This window comes from Coregonus clupeaformis, unplaced genomic scaffold (assembly GCF_020615455.1).
Source record: "Coregonus clupeaformis isolate EN_2021a unplaced genomic scaffold, ASM2061545v1 scaf0377, whole genome shotgun sequence".
Lineage (NCBI taxonomy): Eukaryota > Metazoa > Chordata > Actinopteri > Salmoniformes > Salmonidae > Coregonus > Coregonus clupeaformis.
The window spans coordinates 219053-238493 of NW_025533832.1; the positions used below are offsets into that span (position 1 = coordinate 219053).

General features: G+C 44.1%; 2 protein-coding genes across 4 annotated transcripts; one reads left to right on the forward strand and one right to left on the reverse strand.

Moving 5' to 3' along the window:
- Window positions 1-155: 155 nt before the first annotated feature.
- Window positions 156-5870, reverse strand: LOC123484631 (neurogenic locus notch homolog protein 3-like). Of its 3 annotated transcripts, none has more exons than XM_045215158.1 (11): window positions 5574-5870; window positions 4558-4705; window positions 3902-4234; window positions 3575-3801; window positions 3094-3436; window positions 2683-2837; window positions 2462-2535; window positions 2220-2349; window positions 1376-1473; window positions 856-1187; window positions 156-737 (listed from the first exon to the last, which is right to left on the reverse strand). In XM_045215158.1, the coding sequence occupies exons 1-11, from the start codon at window positions 5626-5628 to the stop codon at window positions 215-217; spliced, it is 2418 nt and encodes an 805-aa protein (XP_045071093.1). In that variant the 5' UTR covers window positions 5629-5870; the 3' UTR covers window positions 156-214. The 3 variants fall into 3 exon arrangements, with proteins under 3 accessions (XP_045071093.1, XP_045071094.1, XP_045071092.1); XM_045215159.1 differs by having other exon boundaries at window positions 2462-2523; window positions 4558-4708; XM_045215157.1 differs by having other exon boundaries at window positions 4558-4708.
- Window positions 5871-7363: 1493 nt separating this feature from the next.
- LOC123484627 (antigen peptide transporter 1-like) lies at window positions 7364-13073 on the forward strand. Its single transcript, XM_045215138.1, has 13 exons — window positions 7364-7585; window positions 8053-8382; window positions 8491-8798; window positions 8988-9118; window positions 9915-10120; window positions 10454-10651; window positions 10934-11062; window positions 11309-11497; window positions 11593-11766; window positions 11916-12075; window positions 12308-12444; window positions 12670-12922; window positions 13040-13073. Exons 2-12 carry the CDS (start codon window positions 8065-8067, stop codon window positions 12895-12897), a joined length of 2178 nt encoding a protein of 725 aa, XP_045071073.1. The 5' UTR covers window positions 7364-7585; window positions 8053-8064; the 3' UTR covers window positions 12898-12922; window positions 13040-13073.
- Window positions 13074-19441: the final 6368 nt, after the last annotated feature.

Genomic DNA, 19441 nt, shown 5'->3' on the forward strand with positions numbered 1-19441 from the left:
AAGAAGTAAAAATTGCACATTAATCATTCCATAGTTTATTGATTTAGATATTTAGAGTAAATTAAGTTACTCATTTATTGATTGAGTTTATATCCCGTCTGTCAATCTACTGTTATTTATGGGCAAGGGGCGACATGAAAATGAAACAGACATGATTGACATGATGGTATTTGGGGTCATTTCAGCATGATATCTCACAGCCCAGCCCTGTCCCTTACAAAGCTGTTTGGTTAGAGTCAGGCATGTGGTTATTTAGCTTCTCACTTCGGGCTTTCTGGTCTGTATTTTTAGAGCTTGCTGCCTCAATCTCTGTTGCCGCCCTGCTGGGGTTATCGCTACTATCGACTATTGATCTACGATCTGATTTGGTGGGAGCATCTGTAGGAGGGACTACGATCACTCTTTCTATGGGCTCATTGGCTATTTTCTCTGATAAGGCAACATAAGTCGGTTCGGGCTGGTGTGAACTGGAGCGACGCTGCAGTGCATTCTGGGTACAGGAGAAGGACCGCTGTCGAGGAGCAGGCTGGGGTAACAGGAAGTGCGGTGTCACTGCTCTCGGGACTTCCTGGGGCCTTTCACGATCTTCGTCCTCTGAGGTAACTTCCTGCAGAGTGCTGATTGGCCGTGGGGGACGCCCCATGATTCTTGGGGTGACCAATGCGGTCACTGATTGATTGAGCTGTGGCCGCCAGTTCTGAGGGGAAGGGCACTGCACTCTGCCCATTGACCAATCACTGTCAAAAGAAGAGGGAGATCATAAGCGTAAGCAGTGATGAATTTGCCTTATCATCAAGATTGGTAAATTGCTAAATGTTATTGTGAGTAGATGTGCCAAATGCCACAAGACCTTACCTTGGCGGAGGCGAGGACATATCCTGATGCCCTATGACACCAGAGAAGGAGGCACTTCTCCCAGGGAGCCCAGGGGAATTCATCCACTGGCTATAGAGCAAGGCACGCTCATCCCACAGCATATCATTGGCTTGCTCCATAGGAATAGGCCCTCTCTGAACCCTGTGAGCCAATAGGAGCTCCAGGACTTGATGATGCATTCCCTCTCGGGCAACATCCAGTGCCCGGCGTCCTCTGCGATCAGACAGATTCTGATTGGCCCCGTTCAGGAGCAGGAACCGGGCGGTGTCGTAGCAACCATGGAGGGCGGAGAGGAACAGAGCAGTCTCACCCTATCAGATAATGGGAGTGGTATATATCAGAGAATGGGAGTGTCGAAGCAATAATATGGGAGTAACCTAAAGTTTAACCATTCTACACAGATTTAACTGAATATAGTTCCTTCGAAGTTCATCTTCCTAAATCTTCATACTAGCATGTGAAGAATCATAAAAGCAGAGGCTTCTGCTGGCCTTGGTACCTTGTTGTCCTGTAGGTCCACTGCAGCACCGTAGCGAGTGAGGGTTCTTGTCAAGGAGAGGTGGTTAACTGAGCATGCCCAGTGGAGGGCTGATCTCCCTGAGAGAGAGAGTGCATTTCAAGTGGAGGAAGGTGAGTGAAGGAAGGTGGGAGTTCAGTACAGAAAGAGAGGGAGTAAGTCAGCCAGTGAACAAACATTATACAACAGAGTCAAGCCCAAAGGGTGAAAGACGAGGAAGAGGGTGATTTTGAAAGAGAGGAAATGGGAATGCAAATGATGGTGAGGGACCAGTGAATCAGCCCGAGAGGGAGAGAGAGAGAGATAGTGTGAGAGAGAGATAGAGGAAGAGAAAGAGAGAGAGAGAAGAGCAAGGGAGGTTAATATGGTACATCCACACTGCCTGGGCACTAGGGCACATTAACTTCTGTATCGGTTTGAGAGGAGGGCAGAAGGGGTGCTGTAGAGAGGAATGGAAGGGAAGAGTGGGAAGCCATGGAGGTTTTACCAGAACAGAAGAGAAGAGAAGGGACACAAAAAGGGACGTGACATGGGGAGGACCAGAGAGAGATGGGGTCAGTTACACTGGTTACTCAACCCCTCAAAGTAATACAATATAGTAATATGTATGTGAGGCAGTGTGTTTATAAGCTCGTTATTACACCTATGGACGCTACATAACATTTATGGGCATTTGTTCCATGCAATATAGATTTTTTAAATACATTTGCACAATAATCATCCCATGACACTCTACAGGGAAGTTGAGTTTACTTGGTTTATTTTACCGTTTAGCCTACATTTTGGTTAATAATATCATTGGGAAATTGGGAGAGTAAAGTAATACCAGTGTGGTCTGTGTTGTTGACCGGCACCCCAGCTCGTAGCAGCTCCAGGACCACACGGTCAAGCCCACTCCGGACCGCACGAATCAGGACCACTGACCCATCTGGACCACACCACTGAACCGAAGCAGACTGTCAACATAATGTTTGGTTTGGTCAAAATAGAATACTGTAAATAATAACCAGCTTAATCTACAATTTAAATAAACATATTGACATTTATGTGAATATTTATGGAACTCACTTGATTGGGTGTTCTGTGATGTGGAGACGGGACAGCATTTCTCTCCCATCCTCTTGGGGGAGCTAAAAGTGGAGCTGAAAGTCAATTTAGTTACATGCTTGTGCAAACCGTAAATTGTGACCAGTTAAAGGCTCTCCAAACCTGTTAATGTAAGGGAATAATTAATAATTTTACAAGCCTATTAATACAGTATGTTAACCATTATCAGGAGGTGATCTTACGTTGTATGGGTGTTTGTGGGTGGCTCGGAGTCGGAGGGCTGCGGTAGTGCTTCTGCTCTTGAGTTCGGTGGTCACAGATGGACCTGTTGATGTCCTCCATTGAACTCTGGGTAAAGTCAGTGTCACTTCCGATATCCAGGTCCTTTTTCAGGGGCCTGAAATCATACGTTATGCTGTGAATAGCAGTACTTTGTACATGGGATATGACTACAGTATCACTAATATTGTGTAAAATAGAGATAGTCCAACACAACAGTTTTACCTTACAGACATTGTAAATGACCCTAATGAAAACAACTGAAAGCCATACAACCCATTACAATGAAGCATACTGTTATCTGATCACAGCACTGTTGATTTGCTAGACTGAACATCCTCTAACTTCTCCCATAATCATTCATCTTCACTCACCGCAGTCGAATTGCATCCTCCCCCAGTGGCTCTCTGCGTCTTTTCTTCTCAGCCTCCTTTGCTTTCTTCTTCTTTATCCCGTTCCTGTCTTTCTCTCTCCCTGTCCTGCCCCTCTGCTCTCGGTGGGGTGTGTGCTGTGCCCATGCCTTGGCCACATGGTCTCCGCTGTCATTCTCAGTGACAGTGGATCTGTGCCTAACCCTCTCTCCTCCTCCTCCTCCTCCCTCCCTCTCCGCTCGTCGTCGTCTCACCCTTCTGATCACCAAGACAACCATCAAGACCAAAGCCAGTACCAGGCCCGTTGCCATGCCGATCACAGCCCATAGCCATGGAGGTGTTGCTCCTGTGCGGAGAAGGGGGGCAGAGATATTAGGTGGTACTCACATTTACACACACACACACACACACACACACACACACACACTCAGTCTTACACACACACACACACACACACACACACACAGGATAACAGGATACATACCATTAGTTTCCTCTTTTTCCTCAACTGGGTCCTCCTCTCTCCCTCCTATTTCCTCCCCGACCCCTCTTACACTAATAAGGGCCTTTAATTCTGGGTGAGAGGGGACTGACGCACGAGTCGATGATGTAGCAGCCCGTAGGAAGTTAGCTGCTTCGATGGCGTACGGGAAACAGGTAGAGGGCAGACGGGAGCATGGCCTGTTATCCACTTGCAGGAATAGGAGAGAGCTGTTTAAGAGAGATGGGGAGATTGATGAGATGTTAACCAAAGGGACTAGGATAAGGTAAAACATTTGGGGAAGCAAAATCGTCATCTCTTTATAGTTACCCATTTGAGTCATCCGAGGAAGCTTGAGCCAGCAGATTTTCGAGCTGCTGGGGATTAAATGTGAAGAGGTCCTTGTTGGGGTCAAGGGGCGCCGTGCCGCGCAATTTGAGAGGCGTCTGAAGGAGGGTGCTGAGGGCCCAGAGAAGGGAACTGTTGGAGAATGTGCCGTGTTGCAGGGGGACGCGGGTGTGCAGGAGCAGGGTGCCCTTAGCCCACAGAGGGTTGTGGTGCCTGTGACAGTCACTCCCGTCCCAGCCACAGGCGGCGCTTTCACAGCCCTGGTCACAGTAAGAGTTGGCATAGTGGTCTCGGCAGTAGTGGATGTGGCCTGAACTGAGAGGGGGGATAGTTGGAGGGATGCAGAGAAAGCGTGAACCCCAGTTGAAAAATCTTGATGTATAAAAAAGGAAAGTGAGAGTGATAAAGAGTAAAGAGCAGGGTGTGTTTCATTCCAGGAAGATGTTCTCTCCCCTCTGCCCTTATTCACTCCCCTCACCATGAATATGAGACTACTGGGTAAGAGTAAGTCACCATATTGCTTTCACATATCCAGTCCTGTCAGATCCATGAAGGAGAGTGAACAAAGGGAAGAGGGGATGGAACATCTTCCTGGAATGAAATGTAGCCCAGATCTCCCTGCTGCTACAGTGTCTTACTTGCAGTGTCCTTTGTCCCTCAGACAGTCGAACCCGTCTCTCAGACACTCGGGCTCGGTGCACTCCTTATCACATGACCCATCTCCAAACTTGGCCTTACACTGTCTGGACGGACATAGGGCCCAGGGGTCACCACCGGGAGATGCTGCTGCTGATTAGGGAGGAATCACACACAGACACAGACACACACACACAAAGGTTAGATTCCAGCTTGACACTAATACACTAACTTAAACTGAATCACTTTGGATAGAAGCATCCATTAACTACAATACTGTATTACTGTATCACGCAAGAACCTGTGCTTTGACCTACATTTTCAAGCTGTGTATTGTGTAGGCCTATGTGTATCTATCACCACCAAGCATTCATTGTTAACAATGCTTGGTACCGTGCAGGCCATGCAGGCTATGAATGGTGTGTCCTTGGCATGAAGCATGAAACGGGAAATAGGAGGCCTGACACAAACAGGAAGTTTCCAAGAGAGGCGAATAGCAACAGGAAATGGAGTGGGCTGGGACTGGACGAAGGTCGGAGGTCGTCACCCTGGCGATGAGGAATGTAATGGAGTGGGACAATGGAGAGGCTTGGCAGGTGTGTGAGGGACAATTCAATCATAGCACAGGAGAACTGGGATTAGACATGATGTACTGTATAGCAGTGAACATTCAAGGAAATGCTGTACAATCTTTGACTGCTATGCAAGCAAAGTACTTTTTGGTTAGTCATAACTTTAAATCAGGGACACATTCAAGCAGCATCTTATAAAGTGATGATGAAAGGATGTGAGAGCAATATATGTCAAGTACGTCACAGTATTTTCTCCTAATGATATATCCTCAGAAATCGATATAACATAGAAGTGAGAACATCAATGTAAAACAAAGTCTGATTTGTTGCTGGACGAACCATGTAGGACTTCCTCTCTGTAGTCGATTACCTAGTAGAGACTCCACCTCACTCTCACAGGTATCTAACATCATATCAACAAGATAATAGCTGGAAGAGGGACTCACCTCGACACCACCTGCTCAAACCCAACAGAACAGCCGTCCACAGCACCAGCATCATTGGGCCAGGCAGGTCCCAGACAGGAGGATGGAGACAGGGCAGTAGACTACTCTCTCTCAGTATCCTCACAGCTGTACCAGCGCGGTTATTAGGTCCAATGCCTTGGTCCGGCTATGGCAGGTCCGGCAGGTCTGTACTCCGGCACTTTCACAGTGTTGTGGGGTATCTCTCTGGGTCTCTTCTGGAGAACTTGCTGTCTCACAGCGCTCCTGACCGCGTTCGCAATGGGACCGTGTGAACAGTTTATGTCTAAAGTGGTACACCCCAACCTCCAGTGCTGCTAACACCCACCTCCCTCTCTCTAATTATTTTTCAGAAGCACTGCGGATATGTGGACAACTTCCTGCCACTGTGTGGAAAAGAATAGGAACGGGATGTGTGTGTGTGTGTGTGTGTGTGTGAACTTTGTGTGAGTCTGCAGTCTGTTTTTCTACTGATTATAATGCCTCAAGATGTATGTAATCTGTCAAATTAACCAGGCCCTGTATTCATAAAGCGTCTCAGAATAGGACTGCCGATCTAGGTCCCACCTGTTCAGGCAATCATGTTCATTATGTTCAAAAAGGCTAAACTGATCATAAATCAGCACTCCTTCTCTGAGACACATTATGAATACAGGTCCAGGAGTAGGCCCTCACATTTCACTTTTTAAACTTCCCATGCAGGAGCATGCTCTCTGCATTTAAAAAAATCATAATCTTATCTACTGCAAATGACAAAGAAAACTCTTTCAAAATCTCAAAGAATAGATAATAACCTCCAGGAATGTGGTGGGTCTTAAAATAGACAGATATAGCTGCAGCACCGTATCTGTCTCAAATGAAATGATGGATCCAGGAACAGGAAACTAGGGGGTTCTACTTTCATCCTTAACCACAGGACTCATCAATTGTACCAAGAAACAGCCTCACAGTAGGTGGTACAACAAAGTTTTGTGCAGTTTCAAGTTTTGGGGGTTGGGAGGGGGGAGGGGGGGGGGGTATATATCCTGAGTGGCGCAGTGGTCTAAGTGCTAACTGTGCCACTAGAGATCCTGGTTCGAATCCAGGCTCTGTCGCAGCCGGCCGCGACCGGGAGACTCATGGGCGGCGCATAATTGGCCCAGCGTCGTTCAGGGTAGGGGAGGGAGTGGCCGGCAGGGATGTAGCTCAGTTGATAGAGCATGGCGTTTGCAACGCCATGGTTGTGGGTTCGATTCCCACGGGGGGCCAGTATATATATAAAAAAATGTATTCACTAACTGTAAGTCGCTCTGGATAAGAGCGTCTGCTAAATGACGTAAATGTATATTTCAGGCTAAGGCATACTACTTACTCATTACCTTCATTTGAGTTATCTGGCCAAAAACCCAAACTATAATTTTTTATGATGAGTTTATACATATATAAACATTAGGCTGTTTTGCATTGTCAAGGGGGAATATGCAACAGATGATCATGGCAATAATGTATCAATAATGGAGTGGTGATAATGATATTGATTATCATCATGTAGGTCATCAAGCTTTCCACACGATGTCGCTATTCAACATGAAATTCCTTTCAAGTTCCAAGATGACTCAGCCAGTAAGTAATTTACTGTACAACATTTTCAGATATATCAAGCCCTTACACAGTAATCACCTACTCGTTTCACATAAAGTATAGCATAGTATAATTAATCTAAAATCGGCATTTACCAAACTCAGTATGGCATGTCAAGAGGGGGCGGGTCGGTCAAAAGGGACTTTCCAGTTATGTACTTTCGGTTTTATTATGAAGCACAATCAGCAACTCGAACGTGGGGTCATCCAGTCCAGTCGCAGACTGCTGTATAACTAAATTAATGCGAAGATTACCATTTATAAGAGGGTGTAATTTAGAATATAGGCTAGATCTATTCTTAATATATATAGGCTATCGTTTCCTTGAAATTCAGAAGAAATTGCAACCTCACTCGTAAGAGCCCACATGCAAACGTGAGTAGTCTATCTTTTTTAAAGGAATTTAAACTTGTTATATTGTATTATATATTACAGCATGTATTGTAATGTGTTATTACCATTCGTCATATTCATCCTGAAGCTTAAAACGACTTTGAAATGAACCTAATTGAAAGTGAAGTGAAAGTAAAAATGAAGCGCCATAAGATAACAGTTGATTACACACTCCAGCACCCAATGTTGTCCCTTATTAGTCGGTCAGCTGTTTTTCATTAAATGGTCACACTCCCTCCAATATTTTCAGATAATCTATGTCCCAGGGGTTTAATTGGGATTTTGTGTGAACTAATTCTCAAATTGCCACTTTTTCGATAATAGGCTATAACAGATCTATGTGCACATATCATTTTCCATATGGTATCCCACTTAGTCCTCCTCAATTTAACCCCTGGATATGATGTTCTTCAACCTCATTATCTGTCTGTCCCAACCTCCTGTTCTAGAGCCTGTTCGGAATGCCGAAAATGAACTTCTCTCCGCTGCTCTTCCTGTGCATGGATGTGTGTGTGGTGCAGACAGTCCGCTTGTCCCAACTCTCTCCTCTCCTCCTCCCTCATCCCCTTATCACCTTGTGGGGTGGAAGCCTGCTCCGTGCCGGCCTCCACCTCTTTCTCACCTTCATGTTCCCTGGAAGTCCCCCATGGATGAGCAGCTTCGAGGGACTCCAGAGCATGGGGGTCCTCTGCTTCCACTGCCCACTCTACATCAGCCTTCTCTGGGCATGTGGCCAGTCCATCTTGGGGCAGCTATGGGGATGGCACTCCTGGCAGGGGGTGGGTGAAAAGTCTATATTGCTATAATTATGTTAATATATATATATTTATACCCTTTTTGTTTTAAAAATGGACAAACCTAACGGACTAAAATCACTTGTTTTTCAGCTACTTCAGGGCTACTGCGTAACAGTCGTAGCATGGTTGTACTGGACACGCTACGTCCCTTCTCTTATTACCAAGCCAACCAAGGAACCACAGAAGAAGACTGGGGCCTCTCTAGAGAAACTGATGGGCTACATGAAGCCTTACATCATACGCTTTGGAGCAGTGCTGAGTCTTGTCGTCATCTCTTCCCTTGGTGAGATGGCTATTCCCCACTACACCGGCCGAATGACAGACTGGATCATGAATGAAGACGAGCCTGAAGCCTTCACTTACGCCATCACAGTCATGTCTCTGATTACAGTCATGAGGTATAGTAGAGCATAGATCAATAATTGGCAATACGATACTCTTGAGTCCTTCCAATTGATGCTCAGTGTTTGATACTCCTGTTTAATTTTTAGGTTTCAAGCTTCCTAACCACTTCCATAGGGCATCTATTGTAATGATACTGTAGTAACATGTTTTTTTGCCCTCCTTCTCCCATCTTCATCGTTCAGTGCTGTGTGTGAGTTTGTGTGTGATCTCATCTACAACATCACCATGAGTCGCATACACACCTCCATCCAGGGCCTAGTCTTCCAGTCAGTGCTGAAGCAGGAGATCGCTTTCTTTGACAAAGCACAGACAGGTGAGTCACATCTCATTCTAATCTACAGGTAACTGCCTAAATAAATGAAACACCAACATAAAGTGTCTTAATAGGGCGTTGGGCCACCACTAGCCGCCGGAACAGCTTCAATGTGCCCTGGCATAGATTCTACAAGTGTCTGGAACTTTATTGGAGGGATTGACACCATTCTTCCTCGAGAAATGTTTGTTTTGTTGATTGTGGTGGAAAACGCTGTCTTGGGCGACGCTCCAGAATCTCCCATAAGTGTCCAATTGGGTTGAGATCTGGTGACTGAGACACACACACCCACCCTTTAAACTCCCAATGCTCTTTGAGACCCCACTTTCAAAGTCACTGAGATCTCTCCTTCTAGCCATGGTAGCCCAAATAATGGGCAGCTGGACATATTTATACATGACCCTAAGCAAGGAATGTTCATTGCTTAATTAACTCAGGAACCACAACTGTGTGGAAGCACCTGCTTTCAATATACTGTGTATCCCCTCATTTCCTCAAGTGATTCCTTTATTTTGGCAGTTAACTGTACTCCACCTTCTTAAATATATTTTTTTTATACAGTAGCTGGGTTACTAATTTATTCAAAGCTAACTGATAAACACATACTGTATGTCCCAAGGATATATCCCAGGTGAAAAGGAGCTAATCTTAATAAACATGAGTGATACTGTCAAGAGCATTGTGTGTTTTTTCTTTCTTTATGCAATATATTTATGCTTTATGCTATATATATATTATATATATTTGCACCCCGTCCCCTCCAAGGGTCTAACTTAACCTATGACCTTTGTTCCAGGTAACCTTGTGTCACGCATCACCACGGACACCAACGACATGAGTGAGTCTCTGAGTGAGAGGTTGAGTCTGCTGATGTGGTACTTCATGCGTGTCACTTTCCTCTTCATCTTTATGCTCAATCTCTCCTGGAAGCTGTCACTCTTCACCGCTATGGGGCTTCCTATCATCTGGGTCATACCAAAGATATCCGGCAAGTGGTACCAGGTACAGGAAATCAGACCTTTTCTAACCTATTGTAGTGGAAGTAGCCTGGTCCCAGATCTGTTTGCGCCTTCTTGACTAAATGTATGGGGTGACAATGACAATAAGAGTTGGCTAGACAGCATAAACAGATCTGGGACCAGGCTATAGTGGGGGTAGTTCTGTGAACTACTGAACACTCCCGTGATGAGTAACATTGTCTGAGAGTTGCAGTTTCGTGTTTGCATACATCTTGATTCTACAAGCCACAGTCACAAAAATAGCACCACAGAGCAGACAGATCAGAATGTTACCTGACCAATCAGAATGTAACTGTGAATATTGTTTTTGTCCCAGGAGCTCGGTGCGAAGGTTCAAAAGTCACTAGCCCAGGCCAATGATGTTGCCACGGAGACCTTCTCCTCCATGAAGACAGTGCGCAGCTTTGCCAATGAGGAGGGCGAGACAGAGCGCTACAGGAAGAGGCTGGAGAAGACCTACTCTCTGAATAAAGAGGAAGCAGCAGCCTACGCAGCCTCGACCTGGACCAATAGCGTGAGTCTCAGCTTCAATTGTAAACAGTCACAGAGTGAGAGCAATTTATCCAAATTCAGTTCCAAAAAGCTTGGATTGCACATTGACTCATGAGGGTGCATGAATTTGTCTGTAATAAGTGCCCTGAGTTTTTCCTGGCCATGTGAACAGACTAGGGAAAGCTCTGGGCCATTGTTATAGACTATAACTACTGTACGTCCCAGAGTTCTTCCTGGTTACATGATCTGGAAAACTCTGGACTCTAGTCATAATCAATAATAACCCCATCTGTCTCCCTTTCAGATGTCAAGCCTGTTCCTGAAGGTCAGTATCCTGTACTATGGTGGTAGTCTGGTGACAGGGGGGACTGTCAGCAGTGGGGACCTTGTGGCCTTTGTGCTCTACGAGCTCCAGTTCTCCTCTGCTGTGGAGGTAAGGCCATAGATAAACAGTCTCCATTCAATCTACCAGCAGCCATCTTATGCTTGATCCCTACTACCAAATACAAACAAACCTAAATGTACACGCCCTAACAAGGCACTGGCAAGTTGTTCTACAGTAAAATAGGGGTCAAAATGATTTATCAGTATCAAAACATTTGAATCATAACTAGAGTTTTGAGTAGCAACATTTTGACAGTCACTTACTGGTGTCGCTTTTACACCTCCTGTCTGGCAGGCTGTGATGTCGTATTACCCAAGTGTGATGAGGGCGATCGGCGGCTCAGAGAAGATATTCGAGTATGTGGACCGACAGCCCCAGGTTCCTCCAGAAGGCTCCCTTGCCCCACAGAAACTTGAGGGACATGTTCAGTTCAAGAATGTCACATTTACCTACCCTACCAGGGAAGATACACCTGTGCTCAAGGTATCTACATTATATTTACAGTATACTATATACACATATACTGGATATGAATTAAAATAACATACATTAAATTACAATTTCTCTCTATCTCCCAGGGCCTGTCTCTGGAGCTGAGGCCTGGGCAGATCACTGCCCTGGTGGGGGCTTCTGGATCAGGGAAGAGCACCTGTGTGAGCCTGCTGGAGAGGTTCTACCTGCCCCAGGAAGGAGAGATCCTATTGGATGGAAAGCCACTGCACAGCTACAAGAACCAGTACCTACACGACAAGGTCATTACGAACAGCAATGGAAGCAATGTTACTCTTCCTCTAAGCTATATTAGTGCGTAACATAAATAGCTACCAGCCTTTAAAGAACACTACATGATCACAATGTTTGCCAATAAGTTATTAACCAACTAATGAATAATGTCTCTCAGATCAGTGTGGTGAGTCAGGAGCCGGTGTTGTTTGCTCGTTCTGTCAAGGAGAACATCAAATATGGCCGAGAGGACGCTTCCGATGAGGAGATATACCGGGCTGCTGAGCTGGCCAATGCCCACAAGTTCATCTCTGACCTGCCCAAGGGCTATGATACAGGTATGTCCCAAAAGCTTAATTCATATTGACTTCATCCTGATAGGATTGGTAATATTGTTTCTTTGGGGCTTTGTTTAGTCCTTACTGATAAAAAGTTACACTTTTTTCTGCATGACTTCGACTTTGAACTGTTAGTACTTTTCCTTCCTCAAACTACTGATGATATGATTGTAGTGTATGTGTGTTATCCAGCTCTGCTGTTCATACCTAATTGTTGTTCTTTATTCCACAGATGCCGGGGAGAAGGGAGGCCAGGTTTCAGGAGGGCAGAAGCAACGCATAGCCATCGCCAGAGCTCTGATCAGACAGCCTCGGATTCTAGTGCTGGACGATGCCACCAGTAACCTGGACACCGAGAGCGAGCATTTGGTAGGAGAACTCTGAATCTTGTTATCTTTCACTACAACAGACTGACATAAATCAATTTTGGGTGGATAATCAGTTGCTGTTGATCATTTACTCACAAAATAACCCAATGGAGGCTGTTTCCTTCCCTAACTTTAATAATTGATTTACAGTGTATTGTAATCTCAGCTAATCTCTGACAATTCAGTGGCTTTAATTCAAACATACTCAACATGTTTCTCTCCTTAGGTCCATCAAGCTCTGCTCAAGGACTCAAACCCCTGCTCAGTGCTGTTGATTGCTCATAAACTGAGCACTGTGGAGAAGGCCAATCACATTGTTGTTCTCGAGGAGGGAAAGGTGCTAGAGGAGGGGAGCCATGTTGAGCTGCTGGAGAAAGGTGGAACCTATGCTGATCTGGTGAACAAGCAGAATACTGGCTTCCAGCGCAAAGAAGGGGAGGAGCTGAAAGACTAAAACAGAGGCTGTGACAATCCTCAATGTAAACTGAAATCCCACTTCTGCCACCATCTCACATTTTCACCATTTATTTTGGTACCCCTTTTCATGATATCCAATTGGTAGTTACAGTCTTGTCCCATCACTGCAACTCCCGTAGGGACTTGGGAGAGGCGAAGGTCGAGAGCCATGCATCCTCCAAAACATGACCCTGCCAAGCCGCACTGCTCGCTTAACCCGGAAGCCAGCCACACCAATGTGTCAGAGGAAACACTGTACAACTGGCGACCGTGTCAGCGTGCATGCGCCTGGCCCGCCACAGGAGTTGCTAGAGCGCTATGGGACAAGGACATCCCGGCCGGCCAAACCCTCCTCTAACACAGACGCTCGGCCAATTGTGCGCCGCCTTATGGGTCTCCCGGTCGTGGCCGGCTGCGACCCGGGATCGAACCTGGGTCTGTAGTGCCTTAGACCGCTGCGCCACTCGGGAGGCCTATTTTCAACATGATTAGTTCTACTGCGTCACATATGCTTTGCAAATACTCTGAGATCATAGCATCAAACTTTAGTTAAATTATCATACTCCCCTCAGTGATTTTCAGGTACTCAAAGAAAAACTGATTACAAGAACAGTCCTGTAATATAAGAGGTTTCATACAAACTTTGTGTTCAACTTTCTATTTGCACTATACTGTAAATTAAGTATTTTTAATGCCCCAAATGTCTTTTGTATTTATTTTTTATTGAATTGTTCTCTCACATTTGTGTTTTAACTAATGTAAATAGGGATCCCAAATAATTATTTGTTTTCTGTTTACATTGTCTTCAAGGCAGTACAATGCACTAGCCTTTTTATGTTCTGTGTTAATGACAATAAACATTCTGCTCTCTGAAATAATTTCTTAATTTAGTATCTGAATGTGGGGTAATGGTTACATAATAACAGCATAATGTGCAAGTTTTGCAGTTGATCTGTATTACTGTGGGAAACCCCTCATCTCATGCTTTCACTTTTCCTTTACTTTGCTACAGGCCTAGATAATGATGACTAAGGCCAAGCCGAATCGCATACAATGACCTCCAGCAACATTGTTAGTGTTTAGAGGGTATTTCCAATGAAGGCAATATGACGCTTAACACAGAGGCAGTTTCATAACAGTTGCAATAGCATAGTGTTAGGTCCACAAACGTACACATTGCTGGAGCAGCCAGAGACTGGCAGCAGTCGCAGCACAGACAAGGGGTAACCGAGACACGTCATGGGGACTATAAAGCTGAAGCATCGGTTTACAACGTTTTCTCACCACCAAATATGTTAGTGAGAGGAAGTCCAGTCGCGAGTAGTGGGAGAGGATGGAACTAGATCTCAATCCTTTTTGCTGTTCCCAAAACTAGAATTTTACGAACACAGTGCACTAAGTTTTATAGACTTGACGCATTGCGAAAGTTTTTAAAAATTGCACTGTTTAGGTGTGCACGGTCGAATTGAGTTTGTGCACACGCGCACTTCACAGAGGAAATATGCAACTACGTGTTACAACGCGCCAATAGGATATCGCTTGCTCGTGCTTGGTTTTGCCCACCTCCTTGCTTATTCTGCACTATGTTTCATTTGCTCACACTGTGAACGACACAGATGAACTATCCTGGGTTAGTTATAAATATATTTGGTTGCGGGTCCACCACAGCTCAACTGTCCTCAACTGATCCCCTGCTGATTTTGTACGTTTGCCCACTGACAAAGAAATGGTCAGTCTATACGTTTAATGGTAGGTTTATTTGAACAGTGAGAAACAGAATAACTACAAAAAAATCCAGAAAAACGCATGTCAAAAATGTTATAAATTGATTTGCATTTTAATGAGGGAAATAAGTATTTGACCCCCTCTCAATCAGAAAGATTTCTGGCTCCCAGGTGTCTTTTATACAGGTTACGAGCTGAGATTAGGAGCACACTCTTAAAGGGAGTGCTCCTCATCTCATCTTGTTACCTGTATAAAAGACACCTGTCCACAGAAGCAATCAATCAATCAGATTCCAAACTCTCCACCATGGCCAAGACCAAAGAGCTATCCAAGGATGTCAGGGACAAGATTGTAGACCTACACAAGGCTGGAATGGGCTACAAGACCATCACCAAGCAGCTTGGTGAGAAGGTGACAACAGTTCGTGTGATTATTCGCAAATGGAAGAAACACAAAAGAACTGTCAATCTCCCTCGGCCTGGGGCTCCATGCAAGATCTCACCTTGTGGAGTTGCAATGATCATGAGAATGATGAGGAATCAGCCCAGAACTACACGGGAGGATCTTGTCAATGATCTCAAGGCAGCTGGGACCATAGTCACCAAGAAAACAATTGGTAACACACTAAAGCATATATACAGGCCCGTCTGAAGTTTGTCAATGAACATCTGAATGATTCAGAGGAGAACTGGGTGAAAGTGTTGTGGTCAGATAAGACCAAAATCGAGCTCTTTGGCATCCCCCAAGAACACCATCCCCACCGTCAAACATGGAGGTGGAAACATTATGCTTTGGGGGTGTTTTTCTGCTAAGGGGACAGGACAACTTCACTGCATCAAAGTGACGATGGACGGGGCCATGTACCGTCAAATTTGGGTGAGAACCTCCTTCCCTCAGCCATGGCATTGAAAATGGGTCGTGGATGGGTATTCCAGCATGACAATGACCCAAAACACACCGCTAAGGCAACAAAGGAGTGGCTCAAGAAGAAGCACATTAAGGTCCTGGAGTGGCCTAGCCAGTCTCCAGACCTTAATCCCATAGAAAATCTGTGGAGGGAGCTGAAGGTTCGAGTTGCCAAACGTCAGCCTCGAAACCTTAATGACTTGGAGAAGATCTGCAAAGAGGAGTGGAACAAAATCCCACCTGAGATGTGTGCAAACCTGGTGGCCAACTACAAGAAACGTCTGACCTCTGTGATTGCCAACAAGGGTTTTGCCACCAAGTACTAAGTCATGTTTTGCAGAGGGGTCAAATACTTATTTCCCTCATTAAAATGCAAATCAATTTATAACATTTTTGACATGCGTTTTTCTGGATTTTTTTGTTGTTATTCTGTCTCTCACTGTTCAAATAAACCTACCATTAAAATTATAGACTGATCATGTCTTTGTCAGTGGGCAAACGTACAAAATCAGCAGGGGATCAAATACTTTTTCCCCCTCACTGTACATGTGTAAGACCAGTGGCAAATCATTTTTAAAAATAGAGAAGAGAAACGGCCCAAGGCAACTGCCCTAAGGGACAACGTACTGTACATATCTGATGTTAGAGAAGCTTCCCTTGAAGAACACTCTCTGGGTTCTATTGGATAAATAACTGTCAAACCATGTGATGGCAGGTGATGTAAAGCCAAAGCAAGTGAGTTTCTTCAATAACTATTTATGATCAATAACATCAAAGGCTGCACTGAAATCTAACAATACAGCTCCAACTATCATCTTATTATCCATTTATTTTAAGAAATCATCTGTCACCTGAGTCAGTGCAGTACAAGTTGAGTGCCCTTCTCTATATGCATGCTGAAAGTCAGTAGTTAACTTGTTCTCTGAAAAATAGCATTGTATTTGGTCAAACACAATTCTCTTCATCAGTTTTCTAAGCGCAGGCAGCGAAACTGATTGGGCAGCTGTTAGAGCCAACAAAGGGTGCTTTACTATTTTTAGGCAGTGGAATTACTTTAGCTTCCTTCTACACACAACTTTAGGCTTTGGTTAAAGATATAGCAAATGGGGGCGGCAATACAGTCTTCTACCATTCTCAATAGTTTCCCATCAATGTTTTCTATACGTGTTTGCTTATCATTATTGATGGATAACAATCGTTTTTCCACCTCTCCCACACTAACTTGACCAAATTCAAAACAGCCATCCTTCTCTTTCATTATTATATATTTTATACAAAAATTTGATAGTTCACTGATCAATGTTTTCATTTCACTTCTGACTTTTTCCACTTTACTAGTGAAACAGACATTGAAATGATTGCCAATATCAAAAGGTTTTGTTATAAATTACCCATCAACTTCAATGAATGATGGCGATGAATTGGGTTTTCTGCCCATATCATTGAAGGTCCTCCAAAGTCTTTTCCATTGTGTTTTATGTCATTTATCTTGGTTTGGTAATATAGTTTCTTCTTTTTGTTAAGTTTAGTCACAGAATTTCTCAATTTACAGTACGTCAACCAATCAGCTGACCAGCCTGACTTGTTTGCCACCTCTTTTACACCATTTCTTTGAACCATACCATTTTTCAATTCATCATCAATCCAGAGGGCTCCAACAGTTCTCACAGTTGATTTCTTAACAGGTGCATTATTGTCAACAATTGGCATGAATAATTTTACAAATACTTCCAGTGCTGCATCTGGATTCACTTCTTCATACACATCAGACCAACATACATTTTTTTTTACATCTTCAAAAAAAACAAACATTATATGATCTCTTATAAATTACTTTAGGCCCAACATTTGGCACTTTGGCTTTCCTTGTTATTGCCAGAATGTTATGGTCACCACAGACTATGGGACTGATATTGCTTTGGAGTTAAGCTCTGCAGCATTATTGAAGATATGATCAATACAAGTGGATGACACAGATCCAACACTATTGGTATGCACTCTAGTTGGTTGAGTAATAACATGGGTCATATTACAGGCATTAGCCACAGTTAAAAGTTTCCTCAGAAAATAGACCTCTCTGTTAACATCGCACACACTATCAAGCATTGAACACATATTATCCAAATACTGACTGTTAGGACTTGGTGGCCTATAGCAGCACCCCAAAAGAAGAGGCTTTAGATGAGGCAGGTGAACTTGCAATCTTTCTATGATCCATCTGCATCTTTTCAGTGATCATTTTTCTCACTTTCTCCATCCAGGTCTCATGTGGAGACTCTGGTATGCCATCCACAACAATGTTATTCCTCCTGGATTGTCATCTGTAATAATGATTCACAGTGCTGTCATCATCTCACGTGGACTTAGTTTGTTGGCAGGTAGCTTAGTGGTTAAGAGCGTTGTACCAGTAACCGAAAGGTCGCTGGTTCTAATCCCCAAGCCGACTAGGTCAAAAATCTGTCGATGTGCCCTTGAGCAAGGCACTTAACCCTAATTGCTCCTGTTAGTCGCTCTGGATAAGAGCGTCTGCTAAATGACCAATTTATTTTATTTTATTATTGTCATCTTGCTGCAGTCAACACAGCCAACTGGAATTGCTAAAATGCCATTGATTGTGGAACCTTTAGTCTACCATAAGGACAAAGCCCGATTTTCCTTTCCTTATTAATCCTGTGACTTTTGGCTAAATGTCAGGTTTAAAAACGTTCACTTTCAATTCATTTTGAACATTAATAGCCCTGGACAAAGATATCTCACTGCAAAAGCTTGTAGGCTACTCTAGCATATCTGTTCAATAGAGTGCAACTCATGGGAAAAGCCTGGCCTAAACTTTATGATAAACTGGAACATCCAGGGTTAGAATTATAGGCCTGTATCGACTCTTGGCCAGGGCCCCTGACAAACTTTAGAGTTGCAATGTATTGGATGCCCCATAAACCGTAAAAATTATGTGGGGAGGGATGCCCGCTGTGATATTTGTCATGTGGCTGATTTTGCAGTGTGCAACCTCCCCTGGGTGCATCTCAAAAGTCTAGCAGCCGCAGTCCCCACTCCTTCATCTGAAAACAGAAATGAAATCTGAAATAAATATCACTGAAGCAAAGCTAACTGGAGGACTTGTTTGCAAGGAATTGGAGAGGCAAGCAGCAGCAGCTCTATAATAAAAAGCTAGGCTACTTATCCTATAAGTAGGCCTAGGGCCTATCCCTTTTGAATTATGTGAAACGAATTGAGAAAATCAAGCAGTCTGAAAAATTATCCATGCAACATGACAAGATGTTGACAACAACTTCTTAACATTTCGGCATTATCATTTTATGGCTGAACTGCCCTTATCTCCCACTGATGTGACAGATTGCATAACTTCCACTCCAAATAAAAAACCTGAGTTATGCTCCAACCTAGTGACTGAATAAATCCTACAACTGCGGATGATACAGCCAATGATGTGTGTATATTTAAATCATTCGATACAGCTGATATACCCTACAAGGAAAAAAAGTAGGTGCCAGTGTGCCTAAAAGGCTGGTGATTTTCTGGCTATTTTAGCTAGCTACCGTTATGTCGTTAGCTACTAGGGCTACCAACTGGGAAATAGTACCCAGTCGTGAGAAGGACCTACCGCCGGTGATACTGTTTTTTGTATTTAGAATTCGGAGTAGCTAGTAATAAGCATTAGGTTCCGTAAACGTAAAGATGATAACGGTTGTATAAACAAATAATCTGTGTTGTTTTTATCTAACTAGCTAGTTTAGCCGCCTGAAGCTAAATGAATAGGATGCTCTTCATGTAGGGTGTGGCATGTTAAATTACAGACAGCATGGATAGCCAATGATGATCTAGAACCTATGCGTAGTAGCCAATCGAAAGACAGTATTACGAGAAACCCGACAGGAATTGCACGGAAACGC

Coding starts and splice junctions, on each gene's coding strand:
- LOC123484631 (XM_045215157.1), bottom strand. CDS start 5,628: ATGATGCTGGTGCTGTGGACGGCTGTTCTGTTGGGTTTGAGCAGGTGG. Junction 4,235..4,557: donor AGGGACAAAGGACACTGCAA/GTAAGACACTGT, acceptor CCCCCCTCTCAG/TTCAGGCCACATCCACTACT. Junction 738..855: donor ATGTCCTCGCCTCCGCCAAG/GTAAGGTCTTGT, acceptor TTCTTTTGACAG/TGATTGGTCAATGGGCAGAG.
- LOC123484627 (XM_045215138.1), top strand. CDS start 8,065: ATGCCGAAAATGAACTTCTCTCCGCTGCTCTTCCTGTGCATGGATGTG. Junction 11,063..11,308: donor AGTTCTCCTCTGCTGTGGAG/GTAAGGCCATAG, acceptor CCTGTCTGGCAG/GCTGTGATGTCGTATTACCC. Junction 12,445..12,669: donor ACACCGAGAGCGAGCATTTG/GTAGGAGAACTC, acceptor TTCTCTCCTTAG/GTCCATCAAGCTCTGCTCAA.